At 46.6% G+C, this 16340-nt stretch overlaps 1 protein-coding gene across 2 annotated transcripts in view; it reads left to right on the forward strand.

Moving 5' to 3' along the window:
- The window catches only part of LOC146809832 (histo-blood group ABO system transferase-like), a 944014-nt gene extending 928085 nt beyond the window's left edge, over window positions 1-15929 (forward strand). For both annotated transcript variants that reach the window (XM_085616683.1, XM_085616682.1), the window contains exon 7: window positions 10409-15929. In XM_085616683.1, the coding sequence (XP_085472809.1) occupies window positions 10409-11075 (667 nt within the window). In that variant the 3' untranslated portion in view covers window positions 11076-15929. The remainder of the gene's footprint in view (window positions 1-10408) is intronic.
- Window positions 15930-16340: the final 411 nt, after the last annotated feature.

The raw sequence follows: 16340 nt of genomic DNA on the forward strand, positions 1-16340 counted from the left end.
ACAGATTCACGACCCCCTATCACCCCCAAGGGAACGGACTAGTGGAGCGTTTTAACCGCACCCTCAAGGGGATGATTGGGGGATTGGAAGAGCCCCTCCGTCGCCAGTGGGATGTACTACTCCCGTGCCTCCTCTTCGCCTACCGAGAAGTTCCCCAGAAGTCCCTCGGTTTTAGCCCTTTCGAACTCCTGTACGGGCACCCTGTGCGAGGGCCCCTCAGCCTAGTAAAAGAAGTTTGGGAGATGGCCCCCCTGAAAACCCCTCCAGACGTCTTCGAATACATCCTGGCCCTACGCAATCAGACCCGGCGCTTCAGAGGGATGGCCAAGGCGAACCTCGAGGCCAGCCAGGAGGACATGAAGAGGTGGTATGATCACAATGCCTCCTCCGTTGAGTTCGAGCCTGGGCAACAAGTATGGGTGATGTCCCCCACCGAACCATGTGCCTTGCAGGATAAGTGGACGGGGCCCTTCAAAGTGGTCGAGCGCAAAAGCCCCGTCACTTACCTCATCGACCTGGGGACCTCCCGGAACCCCCTCCGGGTCCTCCACACCAACCGACTCAAACCACACTTTGTGCGCTCAGAACTCAGCCTCCTGATGGCTACGGACAGTGGGGCAGAGGAAGACTCCGAACCCCTACCGGATCTTCTGAAGACTCAGGAGAATGACGGCTCCGTGGACGGGGTCCGGCTATCTGACGCCCTCACTTCGGAGCAACGCCAGGGCTGCCGGAACCTCCTGCGGCAGTTCGCTACCCTGTTCTCCCTCACCCCCGGGGTCACCCCTTGGTGTTTGCACGACGTGGACACCGGGGGCTGTCCGACACCGGGCCTACCGCGTACCAGATCGGGTACGGGCCTGCATACAGGAGGAAGTGGCCAAGATGCTCACAATCGGGGTCATCGAGCCCTCGGACAGTCCCTGGGCCAGTCCGGTGGTATTGGTTCCCAAAGCCGCTGCCCCCGGCACCGCACCCGAACTGAGATTCTGCGTCGACTACCGGGGCTTGAACGCTGTCACCCGGACCGACGCTCATCCGATTCCCCGAGCAGACGAGCTGATCGACCGGCTGGGGGGCGCCCGCTACCTTAGTATCTTCGACCTAACAGCGGGCTACTGGCAGATCGGCCTCACACCCAGGGCTCAGGAACGGTCAGCCTTCTCTACCCCCGATGGCCACTACCAATTCAAGGTCATGCCCTTCGGCATGAAAAATGCCCCCGCCACGTTTCAACGCCTCGTGAACCAAGTCTTGGCGGGGCTCGAAGAGTTCAGCGCTGCCTATCTGGACGATATCGCTGTATACAGCCGCCACTGGGCCGACCACCTCCGTCACCTCCACGAGGTCCTACAGGCCCTCCAGCGGGCTGGCCTCACAATTAAGGCCGGCAAGTGCCAAATTGGCCAAGGGTCTGTGACCTACCTTGGCCACCGAGTGGGAAGCGGGCTGGTGGCCCCGCTACAACTTAAGATTGCTGCCATCCAGTCCTGGCAGCCCCCCGTCACCCAGAACGAGGTCCGAGCCTTCTTGGGGCTCACCGGCTACTACCGGCGGTTCGTGAAAGACTACGGCAGCATCGTGGGGCCCCTCACGGGTCTCACGTCCAAGAACCAGCCGAAGCGGATTAACTGGACCCCCGATTGTCAAGCGGCCTTCGAGAAACTGAAGGCCGCCCTGTGCACCGCCCCTGTGCTCCAGGCCCCCGATTACAGTCGGGAATTCGTGGTACAGACCGACGCCTCCGACCACGGCATCGGAGCCGTCCTTTCTCAGTTAAACCCCGAGGGTCATGACCAGCCGGTGGCCTTCATCAGTCGACGTCTCCTGGCCCGAGAACAGCGCTGGAGCACCATTGAGAGGGAGGCCTTCGCAGTGGTGTGGGCCCTCAAAAAGCTCCGGCCTTATCTCTTCGGTACCCACTTCCGGGTACAAACCGACCATCGACCCCTGCAGTGGCTGATGCAGATGCGGGGAGAGAACCCAAAACTCTTGCGCTGGTCCATTTCCCTGCAGGGAATGGACTTCACTGTGGAGCACCGGCCAGGCCAAGACCACGCCAACGCGGATGGCCTGTCCCGCTTTTTCCGCCTCGACGAAGAGAGTCCCCAAGGAGATGGGTGACTCTCCCCGCCTTCAGCTGGGGGGGACGCATGTTGGACAGGCCACACGAAGGGCTTGCTCCCTCCCCGCACGACAGGGCCCGAGCTCCGGCCCGCCAGGCGTAACCCACGAAAAGCACCTGTACCCCGTCTCCCGACGGATCTTCTACCCTCGGACCTCTACTCATCACGGGGCCCAGCCCCACCGGCTCCCCCGGCCGGTTCAAGCCGCCATCTTGGGCCCTGCACCACGAGGCCGCGTGGCCTCGGCCCGACCCTAACCCCGGGCCTGGCCGGCCCCGACATCCCGGCACCACCTTCCACCCAGGAGGTGAGCGGACCACTTGGCAGGTCAATGGGAGAACGAAGTGTCAAGAGCTCTTCCCCCGCCAGGTGCCGATCGCCTCCAGCTCCCCCAGGAGCTGGCTCCAACCCCTGCTGGGTGTCTGGACACCTTCATCCCGGGCCCTCCGACCTCCAAGTGCGAGGGTCCGGACATCAAAGGGCGCCTGCCCTATAACTGGGGCAGCTCCGGAGCAGGAAGGCCGTTGTATCCTGGAGTCGAGAGACACCGAGAGAACTCAGCCTTGACGGACTACTGGCGCTGCCGTAGCCCGCTCTTGTGAACCATCGTCCTGCCTGCTGGCGCTGCCGCGGCCTTCTGCAACATCCATCCTCGTCGGGACCTGCTGGCGCTGCCGCGGCCCGTTGTAACGACCATCCTCACCGGGACCTGCTGGCGCTGCCGCGGACCGTACATCGACCATCTTTCCGGGACCTGCTGGCGCTGCCGCGGACCGTGTACCGACCATCTCAACCGGGACCTGCTGGCGCTGCCGCGGCCCGTACCAACTAAACCACCAAGCTCGAGGATTGTGAGCTAGTCATCATCTCATCCGAACTACCTGACTGGTAGACAGACTGTCCCGCTACCCCTTACCCTGCTTTGAGAGACTTGAATCGAGGGGACCCCTGAGTCCAGACCTCCTTGTACCATTCAACCGTACCCTAAGAAGTGCTTATAAAGAACCCTGAACCTTATCCGTGTGTGGTATCCGTCTGTGGGGGGGGAAGTTACTTGTCTGTACGATCGCTGGAGACGGCTCTCCCCGGAGACCTCTCCTCCTGACCCCGGCCGACCCTCCCGGTCCGTCTACCCTTTCTAACACAGTGGAAAATCGATTCCTGTGACAGTTGAGAGGATTACCCATCAGTACCCAATTGCTCCCTCTAAGGCTAGATAAGGGGCTCAGGCCCATCTCCGACCGGACTGAAGTGAGACCAATTCTTTATTAGAGATGGATCTGGGCCATTGGAGAAGGATCTGGGCCACTTCTGAGCTTCGTTCTTACCAACAGGGTCTAGAAGAAGTGCTTGGTATCCCAGGATCAGGGAGCATCCCTTGGATCGAGTATGTCAGCGAGACCCTCATGAAGATGAGGAATTCAAGTCTGTGGTTTGACCCGTTGGTTGCCCCTTCGATTAACAAATGAGCCATCAAGAGAAGCTATTGGCAGTATAAAAAGAGCCTAATGCAGGCCCAGTCAACAATGGCTCCACTGACTAATACTTTTTTCCTGATGAAGGATGAATTTAAAGGGAAGCAGACCTAGATGAGATCAAACCCTTAGCAGCTAGGAAGCTCTGTCTCCAATTTTGATTTGGGACACTGCTGCTTCTCTCATTTACTGTTAAATGGGCATGTACTTCTGGGTCAGCAAAGTGGGCATGCCATTTCTGCAGGATCACTAAGGAAACAGTGAAGTATGCCTTTTTCTTCTGACCGGCATTCACGAATGGTAGGAGAAAATGGTTAATTCCAGTCTGCCGGAATTTAGGTGACAAGAAATACAAAAGAGGCACTACGAATTCTGAAATCTGGCAAGAGGCAATAAATCGTTTTTGCTGTCTCACGGTACCTGTTACTAATGTGGAGTATGAGACAAAAGATGAGTTCCCAGCTAACTGGCACTGACCCTATTGAGGCAGTGAGTTCCCATCGATCATCCCTCTTTTAAAGAATATAGCACCTTACTTGTATGTGTAGAACAGTATAAAATAATTGTTAGCATATAAGCATGAATTGTGATGTTATGTTGAAATGAAACTCATCAAGCAGGATTTTTAATGAAGCAGGCTATATATATTTTTTGTATGTATTGTTTCGGCAGACTGCCGAAAAAAAGATATTCATATAGATTTAGCAAACAGCGATATTAACAAGTTTCCAAAGCCTTAATGGGAAATGAGATCATCATTCATGAAATTCATTATTTAATTAATGAAACTAGGGGTGGGCGAAGCATGCAAAGTTACACCCTGCGGAATTCCCCGTAGTTACTGAAAGAAATCTAGGCCTGGGCTAAATTTCCGTTCCGCTCGCGGAAATTGCGATAATTTGACATTTTCACGTTCCGCGGTGAGCGCGAAAATGTCAAAATGTCCGCATTCCGCAGCTTGGCGATAATTTGTTTCTTGCTCGCGCTGTAAAATAATACATTCTCGCGCGTGCGCGATCGCCTTACCTGAATCCCCGCGTTCGCCGACAAGTTTTCCCAATCCGGTCGCGTTCTCCACGAGATGTTGGATTGTTGGTAGCCATTTGTGCTGTCTCGGGACAGTTCGCGCCTGCAGTAATGTCATTGGTCGCGCGATCACGTCTTTCTTCTCGCGATCATGCACCGCGAGAAGAGTGAAAACAAGATGGCCGCGCCCGCGAGCAACCGCATGGGTAAGTTGGCGAGCCGCAGAAAATACCGCGAACGGGCGGGAAAAAAACTTCCGCATCTTCGCGATATTTCCGCGTGTTTGCGGAGATTTTTAACATTTTCGCGATAATTTGCGAGTCACTTTCGCAAATTCCGCCCACCCCTAAAAAAATCCACAGAGTTCCGCGGGCGGGCGGAGCACGATCGTACTACACAAGCAACGTGAAGGAATGTATTACAGGTGTGTTTGAGAGGCTGTTCACATCTTCAGCATCAACCAAAGGTAGCCAGTAAGCTGTCAACCAATCAGAGCCTGCACTGCCCTAAGCAGCAGCCAATAGACACAAGCAGGCTGCCACTAAGTCAGAGTCTGCATAAACTCAAAAAGAAGCGAAACTAAACTGATTTTAACTTTGGCAACTCCAGGTGAAAGTAAATAACACTCACTGTTGTCTCTGCAGGCAAAAGATTTTGAAAGAATGAGAAACCAACCAGGCGTCAGCAGCAGAAGCTAGCCTGAGCCCTGGACACTCTGCTGCGGTGGCACGACCTACACCGCCCTGGCTGGAACTGGAAGCCTAGGTGCTAGGGAGCTGCAGAGGGGGTAAAGTAGCGGGTGGGTCGAGGGAGGTAACATACTCGTGATGATGTAGAAAAAGTGGTCTCAACAGAGTATCACGCTACAGAACTGCTCCGTCCTGTAGTGCTGCTTGTTGTTACCAGAGATAAAACGGAGTGGACAGAACACTAAAGGCTCAAGATTGGGCACACAGAGAAGCAAGCAGGTGCAGCAACTAGCGGTGCCCTCACTAGCCTCACATAAAATAAGTAGTCCCCCATCTAGCCCCCTCTCACCTCATCCACAAGCTCCATGCATCACCAGCGGCATTCCAATTCACTCCGTCAGCCAAGCAGAGCTGCTGCCCATCAAGCAGCGCTGCTCATGCTGCAGCTTGGGCACCTTGCATGAATCCGGCTCCAGCTGTTCAGTCCTTGGCGGGAGGGATGCACGGTGCAATCGCTGACTCCTGTTGCTCAGCCCACGAACCTTACACAAGCACGCATACCATTATAGCTATATAGGGCAGAGTGAGTGGCTTAGTGTGCCGGTAAAGGTAAGCTCTGCTCCGCCGGCGGTTGGTGGAGTTTTTTAAGGCGAACTCCGAGCTCCACTGAGCGCGGAGTAGCAAAACTTTGTTGGCAGACCAGAGTTTACCACCTAAGCCTAATCTAAACCTGTTTTCTTATGTTTGTGGCAAGAATAGGTTCTCATAAAAATATGTGATTCATGTCAAAACCGAATCGGACTAAATTTCAGGATACTTGTTGGACCTGGCCCTCTCTGCATGGTGATACTAAACTTTTTGCCTTTACCCTCCACTTTGTTGCTGAATTCTATTTTGTTAGCCTTAGGGTTCTGTGCACTTCACCACTGCTAACCAGTGTTAAAGTGCTCGTGCTCTCTTCTTTAATCATGGTTTGATTAGCATATATCCAATTGGCTTATTTAACTTACTTGTAGGTCCCTTGTAGAGTGGCATACCATATACCCAGGGCCTGTAAATTAAGTTCTACTAGTGGGCCTGCAGCATTTATTGTGCCACCCACTTAAATAGCACTTTAAAACATACCCCTGGCCTGCCATTGTTGCCTGAATGCTGTTTTAAGCTGCCACTTCGACTTGGCATTTAAAACCCCTTGCTTAGCCTTAAACTGTCCTTTATGACATATGCCACCCCTGAGGTAGGCCTTAGGCAGCCCATGGGGCAGGGTGTTGTGTAATGAAAAGCTTGGGCATATACTTTTAGGTTTTACATGCCCTGGTAGTGAAAAACTCCTAAATTAGTTTTTCACCACTGTGAGGCCTACCGCTCCCATAGGATAACTTTGGGGATTCTGTATTACATTTAATAAACTGTATTTTACAATCCGGAGTGGTTGCTGTGTCATGTTTGGTGTCTTTGGAATTGTAGTGAAAATCCCTATTTAACGATACAGTTGGGTTTTTGATCACATTTTTAAAAATAGCACTTTTATGAAGTAGTAATTTTTCTGCCCTTCACCCTTTTGTGCTTTTAGCCTGCCTTGGGTCACATGCTGCTCTACAATACTGCTGACCTGCATGTATTTTTTTTGCAGTTTAATATAACGCAAACTCGACCCAAAGGTATCAGCGTGCTTTACATGAGCACCTGTTGCATTACAGATGGACACATTAATTTTTAGGCTCAGGAGATTAAGTGATTTGCCCAGAATCACACACTGCTTGAGCCTCCCGCCAGACTTAAACCTGGTTCCCCAGCTTCAAAGTCAGCCTCTCTAGCCATCCTGCTGCTCTGCTACCTTCTGCCTGGGGACAAGGACTGGATCTTTAACTGTCCTGGGACCTCCCGAGTGACTCACAAAGGACAGTTTGCTGGCCTCCTGGTTAAAGCCACAGGGGCACAAAGGGCTTCCTCCATCTTGAACCTGCATCTGGACCCAGCCTGAGTAAGTCCTAACCCTCCAAATGATACACCTCCAGTCCTGGACCCTTGAAAGTGATGCTAAAGGTGCCCAGATAGCCAAAATCCAAAAGTGTGTATTGGAACATTTTTGGCTAAAAACTGCTGAACCAGGAGGAGACAAGGACCAAATTTCTTGCCAGTCCGACCGAGGTGCATCGCCAGTCGGTTTGACTTCGCTGCTTCTACCGCTATGTTTTGTTCCGCAGCAGCAAATCCATTTCAGCTGTCCTATGACAAAGGGGTATGCAAACTTGTAGAATTGTCTCCGGCTACAGCTCTCTGCCTCGTCCTACTGAAGATTTTTGACTTCCATTTCAGAGGCTATGTCCGTACGTACAAAACTTGACCATGGCTTAGACCCGAGGCTATCCACCGACATTGCTCTCTCATTGGACACCTCCTGCAGCCTTGCCCCTCTGACCTTTATCTTCCCAGAATTTTTTTCCCAAGAATGTTTCTAAGTCTTAAGGTAAACACTAAAAGGGCCCTATCCACTTCTAGTTTCCCAACTGTGCTCAATTGCAGTTGGCCATAATTTTCGACTTTGACCTGGTCCTGCGCAACTAGATGCCTGCTGTTGGTGTTTTTGACTTTTAGGTGCTAGTTTTTCACTAAAAAGTTAAAAGATTCATAACTCCGGTTCTACGGATTCTATGTTTTGTTATTTTTGTTGTCAAATAATTATTAAAATGTACTTTATTTTTCTAAAGTGGCTTAGGATTTTTTTTGTATTGTGTTTTAACTTTATTACTGTTAGTGCCTCTAAATTAAGCCAGACTGCTTTTTGTGCCAGGATTAAGCACAGGTTAATTTTGTAACTTATTGTTTTTCACCCCGCAAGGAACTGTGGCTGTTGCTTGACCAGGGCTTCTACCCCAATCAACCAACAGCCCAATTTCTAACAATACTGATACACAAATGATATCATAATTGCATTCTCCTTAATATATAGAGATGAGTATATATATTGGAACCATTTGTATCCAAGTTTATTTAAATACTTCTTTTTTTGCAAAACAGTGTGCTTGGTAAATGTATAATGTAGTGGGAGAAAGTCTATACAGATATTTACTTTGGCCATTTGTGTTTATAGATGATGTAATACTAATTTCGGACATTTTAGAAAAATTCTGATTGCAACAGTCTTTGCAAATATAAGTTTTTGCCTCCTATGAATCCAAGGTAGCAAAATACATTCCAGATATTATTATTTGTGAGTTGTGAAACTCCATGCCTCATGGGAGGCGAATTCTTGAGAGGGCCAAGTACATATCCAAGGCAGTGGTGGGGGGCTCCGATCGACTCTTCACTCACATTCAAAGGCAGTCCCAATCTTCAAAGGGAACGGATAATGATAAAGTGTGTTTTCCTTTCAGGTGAGCCATAGGTCTATGTTAACAACATTTAGGTGAACTACCACTCTCAGATTTGTGTTGGCTTCAACCTACCTCTGTACCACCAAGGGCTGTTGTTGGGATCATTTCTCTCCAGCAGAACAGCACAACACATGTAGAGAATGAGCAGGCAGTCCATATCATATTTTTTTATAAGTGCATTCTTGCGCGTGCCTTTGGCCACAGTCATTGTTCAAATGTGAGCCTTATCACGTTAGTGTAACTGATTTAGTCCAGGACATACCATAATAATCTGCCAACCATCCCATGGGAGCGCTCATGGAATGGTACATTGTCTAATAGGTGTAAACTAACACAGAGGTTTGGTCATGAAGAAAGCCATTAGAACCACTCATTGGGCTTTTTTAGTGGGGCTTCTCCATGTCAACCTTCTATATGGGGCTCAAATCAGTGGAAAGACCTATATTAAAGATGAGGTGTCGCCCATACTGGCTTACATCACTCCAGTGTGAGGAGGGGCCGATTATGAAGCATGCCAGAGGAGCCCTGTGATGAAGCATGCCACCCAAAGGGTAGGTGAGGACTTTCGTTCTGGTAACACAAGTGTATTTTTTAAGGATATATTTAGAGTAGGTCAGATGTAACCAGTGCTTGTGTGGTTTTGCTGTGTCCAGAGTACTTCACAGTGAATGTGTTCGATATGTTAGGAAGGTGTACTGTTCTAGCATCCTCTCTCCCCTTTCAGTTTGCACGAATCTTTTTATTTGTCCATAGTACTGCCATATTATCTAGGCTGTTCTGGATTAGGCCATAGTTTATGGTTTAGGCTAGGCTTACAGTGAGTTGGGCAGCAGACTGGTAAATTGCTATAATAGAGGAGTGTAAAGTTCATGCCCTAGCGTGCCCATTATCCAAAACATATACCTCCCAATAAATCTTTGGCACTCATCAAAATCTGCACATGTCCTCATTTACGAATGGGATACTATTTACAACATTTCTGTTCAAAGGCTTTGTAAACGGTTTTAATGACATATGAAGAGTTATTTGCCAGTGTTACTAATTAAGAATGTATAAACCTCTGTTTTAGAGAAGCATAATCTGTTCGAAACTCTGTTAAGAATGACATGTTTTTGTGTGAATTCAACTGCTAACGCGTGCCAATAAAAGGCCCTAAAAAGATGTAAATGAACATTGACAGTCATTATCTCATTTGATTTTTTTTTCGCTCAACTAAAAAGCTGTGAAAACATACACATCGGCAGGGGCCATCTTGGAATGAGTTTAAAGTCATCACTAAATGTAGATGTAAGTGCCATTTACAGGTGGCCTCCTTGGATGAGCGTGCATTTACCATCTTCAAATGTGGTTTGTTTTATTTTAATAAATCCTGTTCAGTAGCAGGTGATGGGGAGCAGGGAGAGGAAGGGAGATAAAGAAAACAGTCCCTCTCAGGCACTGCAGAGCCATGTCTAATGTCAGTAGTGGAAGGCTACATCATCTATTCAGAACACTGTGAGACTGAAATGGTCCTCGGCAAGTAAACATAAGAAAGGGGATGAAAACCATTGAATCAGGAACTGGGAAGTGAGACAGACAACATCCAGTCACAAGCAAGGGGCTGACCAAACGTCCACTCTAAGTATATGTAATGTTTGGGAAAGAATAAGTCTTGGCCTAAAAATGAAGTAATCACTTTTCATTGGCTAATGTTGTTACTTCTTCTTTGTCCTCAGCTATTGGACGCTTCTAAAACCCTTCTTGGAATCTGCTGATAAGTTCTTCATGATGGGGCACAAGGTGATATACTACGTTTACACAGATCAACCAGACCAAGTCAAGTGCACCACAAGTCTTAATGATCGAGAGTGTAAGGTTTACAAAACTTCTTCATATGATTCCAAGGCAAGAGTTTTCATGAAGAGAATGGAAATTTTGCACCTGGACATCAAGTCGAAGAACATCGATGTGCAGTATTTAGTGTGTGCCGATGCTGACATTGTGTTTCACGATCACGTGGGTGTGGAAATTTTGAGTGACCTCGTTGCCACGTTACATCCTGGATTCTACAAAGCCAGTCGCAGTGACTTCACTTATGAGCGGCGCGCATATTCTCAAGCCTATATCCCAATCAATGAAGGAGATTTCTATTACCAAGCTAATTTCTTTGCAGGCAAAGTGCAGGAAATTTACAGTTTGACCAAAAGTTGCGACAAAGCCATTAAAATAGATGATTCCCATAGCATAATTGCAGTTTTCCATGATGAGAGCCATTTCAATAAGTATTTACTTCATCATAAACCTACAAAGATTCTTTCTCCAGAATATATCTGGAGCTGGACCATTAGCCGGGCATCAGAGATACAAAGCATAAGAGTTATTCATGGTGAAAAGAACATATAAAATGACATCTTTAACTTGCATTTTGCGTTGTACCAAAGCCCTGACCTTACTGAAGGAGTAAGAATTTTAAGGGGATTCAATATGACCTTAAAGCCCGCCTAAGCGGGCTATACCAGCCATTAAAGAACTGCTTCAGTGTTAAAGGCCTGAGCCGAAGGCGTTAATAGTTTTAAGACTATTAGAACTTTCTGCCCTACAGGGCAGAATGTTCTAATTAGTAAAACAAAGGCCTCATGGAGCCCGAGGGCTCCGAGAGTCCTTTGTTCACAGCAACAGCAGTGAAATTAAAAAAACATTGGAATGTTGCTCCGCGGGCTTCTACCAGCCAGTAGAAGTCTGGAGCACTCCATTGCCTTCAATAGAGGGCTCAAGCATTTCCGTCTGCATGAAGATCCAAAATAGAAATGCCATAATGTATTTTTAAGAAACAGAAGGCTGAAGTCTTCACCCACACTTTCTAGGACAATATCCTGCAGCAAACTTTAAACATCAGCCAACTTGGAGGGTTAATGATGGGGCACCTAAACATACTTTTTCTCACTTCCTTAACCAAGCCTAGTAGGGGGAACTAATCACGGTGGGCGGGGGCGGAGTATACAGCTGAACCCGGCCATTTAATGCCTGTGCAGCACAGGAGCGAGCATTTTTGGTATCGCTGCTGCCCTTGCTTTATTTTGCGTGGTTTTAAACAGTGTATTGTTTGAATTTGACTTGTCTTCTCTCCTCTTCTAATCGCACATGGGATTTTTCTATCTGTTTGTGTCGGCTGATGACGTCGGCCACACTTCCATAACAAAGCCCAGTAGGGGTAACCAATCACAGTGGGCGGGGGCGGGGGCGGAGTCTACAGCTCTACCCAGCCATTTAATGCCGGCTGCAGTGTGGGAGTGCTGACAGCGTGCCAAAGTCAAGCCCGTCTGTGCCTGTCCACGACTGTCTGGGACTAGGGGCTAGACACTATGCACAAAGTTTAACTTACTCAATGCCCGAACTAAAATAATGGTACTCCAACGATTACATATTTATTCCCACCACTCGTTCTAGAGTAGTCAATCTGGAGATCATGAAGTCTAGGGATTTTCTTTCTGAACTCAACCCGCTGTATCCCTCTGAAGACACTATCCATAGGCAGGGTAGTCGACTGAACTAACTATAACATATTTGAATACTTGGTTTTTGGTGAAACATGAAATATTTCATCTACTGGATTCTGCCAAACCAGGCATACTCCTCTTAACTGAAACAATGCTCTCCCATGAGTCCAATCCGGACATCCTTGCAGCACTTCCTAGTAACTATTACATTCTCCAGGCCAATTGGGCCTCAGGGAAACCTGGGGGAAGGGTTGCTGCCATAATTCATCAAAAGCTGAAGTTCACCATCCTCACCGCCTTAGACATCATCTCAGTACAAAGCTTAATTACCAAATTTTACTCCTCTCTTACCCCCTGATATGCGTGCTAATTTATAGGCCCCCTCACAATATGCCTCACTTTTCCCAATTCTTTGGGGAACAAATATTTCACCTAGTAATAACCCATGCTAAAATATTACTAATTGGCAACTTCAACTATTGGGCCAATGATGAGATGGGTGGCCCATGTTCATCAGAACTGACTGATTTACTTAACAGGCTGAACTCTGTCCAACATGTGACATCTCCCACTCATATGAAAGGACACATCCGTGATCACATCTGGAGCTCTAACCTTACGGTGTCCACCCTGACGGTCTCCCCATGCACCTGGTACGATCATTCCTTAATAAAGTTTTCCCTTAGTATTTGACTATATATAAACCCCTAGTTAAGGTGGGTCTAAAGGCAAGGAACTGGTACCGTACCAAAATTAACACCTTTTGTAATATGTTGGCAACCACTGTGCCCACAAAACAGTTTTTGGTTAATCAAAACAAAGAAAATATCAAATCATGGCTAGTGGCCGCTAGCAATATCCATGCCCCTCTCAGGAAAGTTAAAACGGTAAGGCACCATGACTCACAGATATGCTTCTCAGAAGACTTAAAACTTAAAAAACTAGCCCTGCGCCATACTGAACATATCTTGAGACGGAACTACTCTCCAGATAAGAAAGATATTAACCAAGCCCAACTTTAACAGCATTTAAAAAATCCATTCCATAAACCAAGGCCACTTACTTCTCTAACCTGAACTCAACAAATAACTCCAAAGATATATTTGCAATTGTTGCTGAGCTATCCAATCTGGATAGTGTCCCAGTAAAATTAGTCCCTACCCAGTCATTATGTAATTCTCTGAACACCTTTTTCATCGATAAAATCATTACCATTAAAGCCAGTATACCCGCAAATTCCTCTCCATTTGCCCAGCCACCTGCCTCCACGAACTCTAATTCTCTGTATGAGTTCCACATAATCAGCACAGAAGTTTTTCTGGACTTGCTGACCAAAGTTAAATCTGGTTCTCCCGCTAACAACTGCCCCCGCATATCCTGAGGGAATGCTTCCTATACATGTTCTGATCCTGCCCTCTCTCTACTAAATGATTCACTAATCCAGGGCTCTGTTCCCAGAGCCTTTAAAGAAGCAGACATAGTTCCATTTATCAAGAAAACAGGTGCAGATCCTCTTGTCCTTATGAACTATCGCCCCATCTCAGTGCTCCCCTTTTGGCTAAGGTGTTGGAAGCCCTTTTTGCCAACTGTCTTTGCTCTTTTATCGAAAAGTCCCAATTCCTTTACTCTCACCAAGCAGGTTTTCACCTGTCTCGCTCAACTGAGGCAGTAATTCTGACCGCACTAAACTAAATGAGGAAAGAAGCAGACAAGGACACACTCAGGCTTTGGTACTCCTTGACCTATCTTCTGCTTTTGACACGGTCGACCATGAACTTCTGGTGGACTGTGTCAGGGTTGCGAGGATCTAGGGATCTTCCCTCAAATGGCTCATGTCCTTTCTAGATGGTCGCTCCCAATGAGTTCGCCTTTCCCAATTCACGGCTCCCAAAGTTAAATTGACCTGCCGCGTACCTCAGGGATCTTCCCTGTCCCTGACCTTGTCCAAAATGTATCATCTCCCACTAGTTCAGTCTCTAGGTGAAAGAAATGTGTGCACTTTCAATTATGCAGATGATTTGCAATTGCTTTTTACCATCAGCAATACCTTTAACTCCATCTTGAATTTCCAGACAACCATGTTACATGTCGGTCCTTGATGAATAGTAACCACTTAAAAGACAACCAGACAAAACAATACTGATCTTAGTCGGGGGTACTAGAAATCCCTGGAACTCAAATTTCTGGCCCGCTGAGTTGGAAACACCAGCTCAACCCTTAACTTCAGCCAAGATTCTTGGTGTCACAATTGATAGCGACCTCTTTCTGAAGTCCCAAATCGAGACGGTAGTTTCCACCTGTTTTTTCCAGCTGCGGAAGCTCAGGAAATTAGTAGATTCCTTACTCCTGAAGTCCTTCTCCAGGTCTTTCTATCTTTGGTCATCCCTCACATTGATTCTGCGAACTCACTCTACTTCTGCCTCCTGGTGTACTTCACAAGAAGATTGCAGTTGGTGCAAAACCAGGCAGCTAGATTGATATATCATCAGCCAAGACGGCACCACATAACTCCTCATATCAGGAAGCTGCATTGGCTTCCAGTAATACAACGCTGTGCATTTAAGATCGGCTGCCTTATCTGTAAATCGCTTCGCAGCACTTGCCTGGAGTTTGTCTCTACCCTTATTCAGAGGTATGTTCCCACCTGGAACTTGAGTTCATCCCACCTTAACCTCCTGGCTAGCCCTACCTTTAAATGGAAGAGATTAGGTGGATTTAGATTTAGTGTTCTTGCCCCTTATTTCTGGACTTCTCTGCCCTCTAACATCAGCTCCACAACAATTTATCCTCAATTCAGGAGACTCCTAAAAACTTGGTTGTTCACCCAGGCATATGAATAAATTAACGAGCAGCAGGCTACCCCCTATATTTAGTGCAAGGAAGCCGTATAGTGTACACAAGCTTTAAAAATATTTGTAACATTTTCTAATTTTAATTCTGGTAGGTAAGTTTAAGGTAAGGCTATAGAAGTAAAACATTGCCAAATCCAATACGACTGGCTTGTTTTAGCCTGAAGTAAACAAGTGATCGATGAGATGCTTGAATTAATCTCAGCCATTGGTAATTACTTGAGCTACATCCCAGTCCATTGTTTTAAACCAGCAGCACATATTTTAGACAGCAGCACACATTCATACCACATATGTACATGCAGTTAAGCAGCAGGTGGATGTCAGTTGAATACTTTACTTCACAGATAAGGATGTCTTATATGTATTCAAATTCAAAATTACTAAAAAATAAAAACGCAATGATAATTAATTGAATTCTGCTTTAGTTTAATAATAATAATAATAGTTTAATCACATTTTAAAAATGTTTAAAAATGTTTTTTCATTGTTTTAAACTATCTACCCTTGAGCTCTAAGACAGAAATTACTACCCTTATGCACTAGCCAGTCCTAAGCCCTCAAAAACTCCTTAGTACCTAAGGCAATACCTATCCCTGAGCCCTAAAAGCTGTTTACTACCCTTAAGCACTACCCAGCTCTAAGCCTAAAAAATTCTCAACTACCCCTCTAAATACTTAAAAAATGTCATACATTGTAGCTAGTGTGCACTTTATTTGATTAATTACTTATTTTGTATTCACTGTAAATCATGTTTTCCTAATTTACTAAATTAAATGAAATATGAATTGTTTTTAATAATTTATGTAAATAACCTTAAGATTGTAAGTGTTTATCATATTAGCTGTACAAAATACTGTGAGGTAAATGCTGAAATCCTACGCTTGAAGTAAAATCTTCTGATACACTTAGCAGTAATGTAGCGTCCTGTGATGTAACAACTGCGTACTGTTTTATACATGCAGACATGTATATATAGGATGGATGCTTAAGTGGATTGATGACTGTGTAGGTGTATACACTGATGTAATGCTGGTTGTGTGGTTGTAAGTGCTTTCAATGAACAATCATTAAGAAGGCAAATGGAGTAATTGTATATTTGAAGAAGCAAGTATGGGGTGGCAGTTGGTGGAGACATATTTGGGCATTGGTAGCTGTACAAATGCTTGGGCATTGTAAATGTAAAATTATAAATGTACAAAAAAGCAGTGCCTTGCCAGTTGGAGAAGTTGATTTAATATAGTTTGAATCTTGCCCCATTTGTGATACTTTGGCCCAGACCTGGATTTTTGATCAAGAATATTCACTGCCTGTTAGGGTTT

The sequence above is a fragment of the Triturus cristatus genome, chromosome 7 (genome assembly GCF_964204655.1).
Source record: "Triturus cristatus chromosome 7, aTriCri1.1, whole genome shotgun sequence".
NCBI lineage: Eukaryota > Metazoa > Chordata > Amphibia > Caudata > Salamandridae > Triturus > Triturus cristatus.